The sequence below is a fragment of the Nansenia antarctica genome, assembly GCF_963989245.1.
Source record: "Nansenia antarctica genome assembly, chromosome: 16".
Taxonomy (NCBI): domain Eukaryota; kingdom Metazoa; phylum Chordata; class Actinopteri; order Argentiniformes; family Microstomatidae; genus Nansenia; species Nansenia antarctica.
Window position 1 is genome coordinate 4,211,346 of NC_137686.1, and position 9,569 is coordinate 4,220,914.

General features: G+C 43.6%; 1 protein-coding gene across 1 annotated transcript; it reads right to left on the reverse strand.

Annotated features, from left to right (window-relative positions):
- Window positions 1–8,642: 8,642 nt before the first annotated feature.
- On the reverse strand, window positions 8,643–9,335 carry LOC308171680 (mitochondrial cardiolipin hydrolase-like; the record flags this gene model as incomplete). The annotated part of the gene is made up of 1 exon (XM_080546552.1): window positions 8,643–9,335. One exon carries the CDS (start codon window positions 9,333–9,335, stop codon window positions 8,643–8,645), a length of 693 nt encoding a protein of 230 aa, XP_080402678.1.
- Between the last annotated feature and the right edge of the window lie 234 nt (window positions 9,336–9,569).

Sequence of the window (9,569 nt, forward strand, 5' to 3'; positions counted from 1 at the left end):
TTGTCTGTCTCTTTGTTGCTGTCCTGTTGTCTGTCTCTTTGTTGCTGTCCTGTTGTCTGTCTCTCTGTTGCTGTCCTCTCCTGCTGTCTGTCTCTCTGTTGCTCTCCTGTTGTCTGAGAGAGAGAGAGAGAGAGAGAGAGAGAGAGAGAGAGAGAGACACACACAAAATCAATACAGCAACAGTCCAAATTACATCCACAAAATAAGAGATAGATGCCCAGATTAAGGCAACACAATCATAAATGGTCCTACCCTTAGAAGGTCTTTTTCCTTGATTTTCTGGCAGCAAAGTCCTTAATGAGGCTGGTGTAATCCAATGTGCGCAGAATGTCAGACTCAATTGACATCAGGCACAGGTGATTTAGCCTCTCTTGGCCCATTGTGGATCTTAGTTTGTTTTTGACAAGTGCCAGTTTAGAAAAAGACCGCTCCCCGCTGGCATTCCTTACAGGCAGAGTCATAAACAGTCGGAGTGCAACATCAACATTGGGAAACACTGCCTGTATTTTCCTTCCTCTTATAAGTTTCAGCAGTGACCTCGCTGAGGTGTCCTCATTTTCTTTAATGAATTCCCTGAATTGTCTGATTTCCTCCAAAAAATCTTCCTCCAGATCACCTGCATATTTCTTCTGCAGATTAGCCGCTCTTGTGCGAAGATCTAGCATGGAGATGGATGGAATATTGTTCAAAAAACCAAATGTCTGCTGAATATCTTTGTATGAGTGATACCTCCTCTCTAGTTCCATGACGAGTCGATCTATGACAGTGATATAAACCGTTACTTTAAAGTTGTCTCGGCCTGATCGCTCACAGTCAGGTTCAGTGGATTCATCTGCCTGTTTTTTTCGTCTTCTCTGCCTCTGTGTGTCTGCTTTGTAGTATTGGGACAACGGGGACATGTTTTTTGCAGCACTCTCAAACTTGTCAAAATCGTCCCGAAGACTGGCCACGTAATCCCTCAATGAGTAGACTAAATCAACAGCATTACATAAATCCAGCTCTACTGCCTGTAGAGCTTCGCTAGTTTTGTGAAAGCGCTGCAGTATGGTGTTCCACATAGAACACAGAAAGGCGTTCTCTAATTTTTCCATCTTTGTGTAAAGTGTCGTGGCTTCATCCCGAGTAGCGCCAGTTTGGATCGGGTCATCGCTCATCTTCTTCAGTGACTCTTGGATGTTGGCATAGTTCTGGTGTAGTGCTTTTGTTGCTTGCGCATGTGCTGACCATCTAGTATCTGACAAACTTTTCAATGTCTCCAGCCTCTTGTTGTCAATAACATTTAGCCCCGCAGTTATTATCTGCCAACGCACCGTGGATTTGGAACAAAATTATAAAGTGTCTGTACAAAATTTAAAAATTCCATTGTCACAGGGCAACAATCTACACCGGCAACTCCCACTAAATTGAGTGTATGCGCTGCGCAGGGTACCCACTCGGCCAAATTATTTATCTTCTTAATGCGTGCTTGCAAACCACTGTAAATGCCGCACATGTTGGCTGCATTGTCATAACATTGGCCTCGGCAGGGGTTGATGTCAATGCCCATTTCTTCCAAAACGCCAAGAACAGACTGATAAAGTGACTCCCCTGAATGACTCTGAATTGGCAAAAACTTGAGAAAACGCTCCTCCACGCATCCATCTGGTGACACATATCGTATGATGAATGTGAGCTGGTCTGTATGTGCAACATCTGGTGTAGAGTCGACGCTGATTGAAAAATACTTTGCTATTTTTACCTGACTGATTATCTCAGCTAGGACATGCTCTCCCATCAATTCAATAAATTCTAAGCATGTTGTTGATGAGAGGTAAGATGTGGTTCTCTTGCCAGCATTTCCATATTTGTCTATGTGCGCTTTCAAGAATGGATCAAACACACTGATCGCTTCCAACACACCCATAAAATTCCCATTATCAGGCTGGCCAAAGGTTTCACAGTGTCCCCTCAATGGTAATCCTCGCTCTGCAAGAAACTTCACCACTACAACCACTCGCTTTAACACATCTGTCCAATAAGCACACTCGTTGTTAAACTGCTTTTTTAGTTCTGAGTCAATACAGCCAGCAGCAGCGCTGCGCATCACATGCTCAGCCAGACACACTGCTGCGTTTTTCCAGTCATTGTAGCCTGTTTTGAGTCCTGATTTATGAGCACCGTCACCAAATAATTTACATGCGAAACAAAATACTTTTCCTTTTGCAGGTGAATAAATTAACCATTCTCGAGGCACGGTTTCGCCATTTGACTTTTTTCTTTTAAATAGTGTTTTTGAAAAATACCTCTTCTGATGCTTGTGCTGTGTTTCTGAAGCGGCGACATTAGCATCTTCATTTTGACAACATTGTGGCCCCATCTTAATCCAATATGTTCTCATGTCTTCACCAACTGTATCCCACAATCCAGGATCCGAGCTGTAAGTGGTGGTAGGATTTGTGTCTGGACTTGGTGGTCCACGTGTTGCCTCCTCTTCTTGATTGTCCTGCTCGGTATCAGTGTCACTGTCAGCTGGTGGTGGTACTGGTAAAGTTAGTGCCTCTTCTCCGCGCTCAGCCTCGACAGCCTGCATCTCCCCCCCCATGTTCGCCTCAGCGCTGCTTGTGCTAGCGACACCCGACCCAGAGCTAACCGTTTCGTGGCTCTCACTCTCGACAACATTGGTCGTTTCAGGCGCAGCAGCATTATTAGAAAAAAATGTTGAAATCTTGGGCAACTTTGCTATATTTAGTTCTTTTTTCATTAGTTCTTTTCGTTTTTTGGCCCCACTCATGTGCGTCCGCTTCATTTTTGCAACTTTTGAATTTCTGGTTTGGTTTGGTTTGGTTTCCAAAACGGAAATGGCTAAACGTCACTTTTGAACTTCAGACTTAACAAGCGGATAGAAAATATAGGGGGGCCTCAGGATAGAAAATATGGGGGGGCCTCGCCGCCTCAGGATAGAAAATAATATGTTATTTTATTATTATTATATATATATATATATATATATATTTTTTTTTTTCCAATGTTAGGTGGCCCCCTAGTGGTGGTGGCCCTAGGCTGCAGCCTAGTAAGCCTATGCGTTAATCCGCCACTGGCAACACCCCATAACATGCCGCTCAAACTCTGGTTATTTTCTGGGTGTAAACTGCTGATCCACATTCTTTAGTTATTCTAATATAAAATTCACAATGGGCTTCTATACTTAACATTTAGTGGTGGTTGACCAATATACCAACTTTGTTAATTAGGTTTTTATTTCACATTTAGTGGAGGGAGAATGTTACTCTTTATAAGGAGATTATTCAGTTCAGCCTCACTACTCCTCACTCGGTGTGGAGTAGTTTTCAGCGTTACGGGAGTGAACAGGTGGGAGGGGGAATGCTCAGTTCTGGAGCATTGGGGGGGGGGGGGGGGGGGGTCTCGGTTAGTTTGTTGAGAGACCCAGTTTGTTTGTTTGTTTTCTCCGTTTTTCTCTTTTTTTTTTTTTGTTGCGTCGCCCCCCTTGCCCGTCCTGTGAAGGCAGTCAGAGCCTTTTTCTAAATGTAAGGGGTGATGACCCTCATATAACATCGGACTTTTAGTTCTATTCATACCGGGACAGTTTTTCCTATAGAGAGAGTGGTTGACAGGTAGGCCCATCAACAAATTGCAGTTGTACATACAGTACATACCCTCACTACCAACACTATTATATACTATTATATATATATATACTAAATATATCTTCCTGGAAGCAACAGTCGACAATGGCCCTGTTCGAGAAGGGACAGAAAGAAGCAAAGCCCATCTGGTCCTGCCCCTTCCACACAATATCATACCATTATGCAATAGATTATCTATCAATATCAATAATAATATACCTATCCACTATAGCAAAAGACAATCCACTATATTGGATCTTTCCACATTATTTGAGGCTAAGTCATGAAATGCTTTATCGGAACCCAAACCCCCCCCTGGGACCCCAGTAAACATCACCATTGAAAGGAGGGTGTATGCTGACAGAGTCGCCAGGAATTTGAAAATTGCATACATCTTTCAGGCCTTCTCTGATTTCAGCCAGATTGGTGGGTATGCTTTGGTACAGTGTGACAGGTCACTCTGCACCCGGTTTACCTTTGACTTTTGACTGCATGTGAGGTGGTCAATACTACCTCCCACGGTCCTGTCCACCGCGGTTCGTTCCACTTCCTTTTGTGGACTGCAGAGGTGTCAAAAGTATTCACATTCATTACTCAAGTAGAAGTATAGATACTATGGTTTAAAAAGACTTCTGTAGAAGTTGAAGTATCAACTCAAGCTTTTTACTCAAGTAAAAGTATAAAAGTACTGGTTTCAAAACTACTTAAAGTATAAAAGTAAAAGTAATGTAAGGGGGAAAAAATGCCATTAAGGACAAAAGCTTAGGCCACGCCACAGGGGCCTATAGTGCACTACCCCACCTCCCCCCCAAAAAACTTTTTTCTAAAGGCCATAATGACTATTATGTTATTATTAAAATGTTAATGTTGAAACATTTGGGATGCACTTATTTCAGACGCATTTATGCCCATTGAAAATGAACACATTTTAGTACAATGCAAATACATTAAAGAACCATATATGTGTACTACTGAGCATTAACATGTGAACACGGAAGATATGATGACTAGTTGCCTAAGTATTGTAATGGTGCAAAAAGTCAAACGTCAAAAGTCAAACGTCAAAAGTCAATAGCCTTTATTGGAACTGTGAGGGCAAAACCATACAAACCATAACAAAGTAGTGATTCAATATTTCCTGAAAAAACACACACATACACACAATCTACATCAGCATCAGAGTTACCAATAAGCTTTGTTCAGCCGCAAAAGCAGCAGGTTCTCAAAGTTCTTTGAGCCAATGCATGCTCTTTTTGGCCTGAAGATCAGCCCTGCGACACTAAACAGTCTTTCACAGGCTGCTGAGGCAGGGAGTCCCGTATTAAGTTTGAGTGATAGCTGGCACACAGCTGGGAAGGTCTTCAGTACCTCTACTGTGTCTCCTGGGCACCCCAGGTACGCATCCAACTGCTGGGACGTTTCAAGAGGGCCGGTCTTCTTCAAGGAGGAAAAGAAGTCCTCTTCCTCAGACGATTGGGAGCCCTCACTGAAGTGTTTCTCGTCCTGACAGTCCAAGTGGCTTCTGATATAGTGAAGGCCTGTGGAATAAAAAACAAAAATCATGACAATTTAGACTATATGGCAGTATTGTAACTGTGTATTGGATAGTGTTGTGTGTGTGTGTCATTAAATGTAATTTCAAACTAATTTCACTGTCTTCATAGAAATTACACATATTAAGCGGAAGTGAGACACTTACCAAGTTTGAGGATATTTTCGTCACTTGTCCAACAGGTCTTAAATTTGGGAACTAGAATGGCTGCGGCTATCAGTTCTGGATCTGCAAGCATCTCTCCGAAGCGTTTCTCAAGGCCTGAAAGAAGTGCAGCAATCAAAGGCTCACAGAACTTGGAGGCGACTTGAAGGTGCTGTAGCTTGGTCCTTAGCAGAGTTATGGTGGGGACCAACCATCCCATCTGCACACTGGTTTCTCCCTGAAGAACATCCAGTGCCTTTGCAACTGGGCTCATTGTCTTCGCATATTCTGCAAGAAATGCAAGTTCCACTGGAGTAAACCTGTACAAAGAAGAAGAGAAAAACACAACATGGAACATTAAGTCTACTTGATGTAGCACCTTCAACTGGAGGAACTGATCATTAAAAAGGAAAAATATTGTCATCTGAGACTTTTAGAAATGAAGTTGTGTTGCTACAAATCACATTCATAGTAAATATGGGGACTGCATATTGGCATAGTGCATACGTGTTCTACAGTATTCCAAGTATAAAACTGTGACTTAATCTATTGTTAATCACTTCATTAACTGTAAGGCAGAAAAACAAGCACTTACTTGGGTGTATCTAGTTCACTGCAGACAGCTGCAAGGGCTCCCTCGCCTTGTTCTCGTGTTATTCTCACTATTCTTTCTACGGCTGAGAAGAGTGAATTCCACCTTGTAGCAACAGGCCTTACGAGTTGGAGTTTGCAGTGGTCTTCAATTACTTCAGATGCGGTGGTTGATCTTGAACTTTTATTCCACAGGCTAGAGCATTTGGCAAATGTGGACCTTGACACGCGCTTGTACAGTGGGTTGACCTCTGCTTTTGAAGCATCAACTGTGGACACTAAATTGAGGAGGTGGCAGGCGCAGCGATGGTGCTTGGGTAGCTGGTATTCTAAGTAGTCATCTTCTTCCAACAGGGCTCCGGCATCAACAAATTCAACACCCTCAAGGCTTTCCTCTTCTTCATCGTTATCATCATTTTGGCCACAATCATCCTTTTCTCCATCACCCTCTCCTACAGGTTCAGCATTGTTGTTCTCGTCAGTCTGCCCATAAACTCTGAAGGCTTTCAGGAAGTTTGATCCGTTGTCAGTTGTAGTGCGAACAATCTTCTCTCTGACATTGAATTCTGTGTGAATATCATTTAGGGCACCAGCCAGGGCAGAAAAGGTATGTGACCCTTTAAGTTGCTTGCATGCCAGGGCAGCACAGGATCTCTGCATGGTCTGGGGGCTAAACCAGTGCGCAGTGACACCAATGAAACCGCGACGGTGTGCCGTCCAGCAGTCTGTTGTTGTTGCTATGAACTCAATTTCACTAAGGGCAGCTTTCAGTTTTCTTTTCATTTCAACAGAGGCCTTTGTGACTTTGTTAACAACAGTATTACGCGTCATGACATTTGTATTTGGCTGAAGATGTTGCACAAGCTCAATGAAGCCCTGTTGCTGAACAATGTGTGGTGGGTGCAAGCCTTGGACAATGAATTTGAGGACTACTTCATCCACACTTGCCTGGGACACTCTTCGAGCCTCCCACAGCTTGGTTTGTTTGGAGGGTGGGGTCAAAGAACCTTCAGTGGATGACTTCCTTTTGAGGGCTGTTGAAGAAAGTTGCGTGTACCTCTCTAGACGAGTGGGGTGTTTCTTCTGTGGAGAAAATGAATGCACAGGCACAGATTGAGATTCATATTATTTCTCTCAAACCACAAGCTGAGACTATCTAGGACTTCCGCTGTATTAAATGTCACACTGGAAGTTCATGAATGGAGGTCAGACTACAAGTTAGGGAGCAGTTTCACTGGTCTATGCAATTATGTTGAGCAGACCAGAATATTGCCACTTAAAGCTGTTTTAGGACCACAAGCAGCTGCTGGCATGACTGAAAAGTAACATTATTGTTAATGGCACACACCGCGCACATTTCTTCTCCCGTGGGAACATAATTAACTCTTTACAGCAACAAACGGTAAAACTCCGACCTCAACACATGAAGGATTACAAATGAAACATTGAATCATAGCCTACTGCTAGCAAGCAAACCATGGCATGTTCTTAGCCATAGCAAACATTGCAAATTTACCATTAGTACGTTACTAGGTTACTACAAAATGTCGACTGATAATAACAAACTTTCAGCTTACCTCAATATGCTTTTTCAAATTAGACGGTGAGTTTTTGAAGGCCATTAGCTCGTGGTACTTGGGTGCGCAGAGCTTGCAGCGCATTCGAAAGGAGTTGTTTTTGCATCCAACCATTTCAAAAAATTCTTCCAGGTACGGCCAGGGATGGAGAAGGGTTGGCTGATCTTCCTGGCTATCAACCTGGTTGATGCTGGTGCTTGGTTGGGACATTTCGCTGTTATTTTGAGTCTCTGGCACGGTCACGGACATCTTTGGCTACATACATCTGCTTTCCTTGCTGGAGTGTGATTTGTGTCATGTGCAGCAGATGGAATGCATCTCGTACAAACCAATAGGGTGTCGGAATGGTATAATGTTTATACTTCTTGTCACAGCTCCGCCCCTGGCTCATCAGACGTCGATCAGTGAACGATTAAGAGCGCCCCTGGCTCATCAGACGTCGATCAGTGAACGATTAAGAGCGCCCCTGGATCATCAGACGTCGATCAGTGGACGATTAAGAGCGCCCCTGGCTCATCAGCCATCAATCAGTGGTGCCAGGTGTGGACGAATAAGACCGCGACTGGCTCCTACTTAAGCTCTGCTCCTGCTTCCAGTCATCGCCAGATCGTACATAGGGTTAGGCTAGGGTATCGGATAACGTCAAGAGTAGCAGGAACGAGCATATGAACCAACCATTAAGTTGTTACGATCTGGCGACAACAAAACTGTAATAACTTTAACAAAAGAACTTGTAAAACAACATACAACATACAAAATAACAATGTAAAACAATATAAAAACATATTGCCATACATGTAAAAAGCAATGTCTTCTTAACTGTCAGGAAGCATGGGATGGACTAAATTCACAGTATTGGTATTCTACTACCTCTTCACCACCTAAATCATCAAATCACATTTAATTTAAAAATCTGAGAAAATACACATATGTGAAACACAGAAAATAACTTCTGCCTCAGTCAATAGTTAATAATAAATCACAACAAAACTGCCATACATAACAAATAAACGAAGAGAAAGAATGTTGTAAAATGTAAAAAGCAATGTCTTCTACTACTGTACTACCGAACTTGATCACTACTTGATCCACACCAATTCCTCTTATCGCTACAAAGACATAGACACCACAGCCATTTTGTCATTGAGTATAGAGTCAAGCTTCAGATCTGTAGGGAGGGTATTGGTGTTCCGGGTCATTCACGTCCCACAGCCTCTGGAACTCTCCGATGAAGGGCTGGACCAGGTCCGGCTCCTCCGTGACCAGGATGTTCTCCTTGTTCTTCTCGATGGCCGCGGTCCAGTTGAGGGAACCCATGATCAGACGGCGCCCGTCCACCACCACAAACTTGTGGTGCATGAGCGCGCCGCCCTTGTCACACCTCACAATGATACCTGCCCTACGGAGGGTCCCTATCCGGGAGTCAGCGATGAGTGTGTTGGCCATATGGGTGAGGATACGGATGGCGACGCCCCTGTTATGTAGCATTAGCAAGGCACGGCTAAGCTGTGAGTTGGTGAAGGAAAACACACACAGGTCCAAGGAGGTGGTAGCAGACAGGATGTGGCCCAGGAGGCGAGAGAAGGAAGTCTCCTGACCATGTGGCATTGGACAGGTGCACAGTATGGGTATTGAAGGAGTGAAGAGGTGTTCTACGCATCCGTTCTCTGAAGGGAAGAAGAACACCTCTTTCAGGGGCCCTCTGGAGCCACGCCTGAGCCAGAAGCGACGGAAGAGCCAGCACAGGCCTTCACTGACGGTAAGGCACAGGCCCACGGTAACTGTCCGCACCACTGACATCTGCAACACATGTCGGTTGGAGGAAGACTGGAGGGTGGCTTGCTTCATTACTAGCATTTCTAACGGACTTCTTGGTTCATTGCTAGCATTTCTAACGGACTTCTTGGTTCATTGCTAGCATTTCTTTTTTCTTTTTTTTTGTAAACATATTTTATTGGCATTTTGGCAGTCCTCACAAATCAATATTCACAAATATTGAATATCAAATATACAACATACAATATACAAGAAACACAGGTTTCGAGGTCTCGTTACTGTTACAAATGTATCCATCCTGCCTCA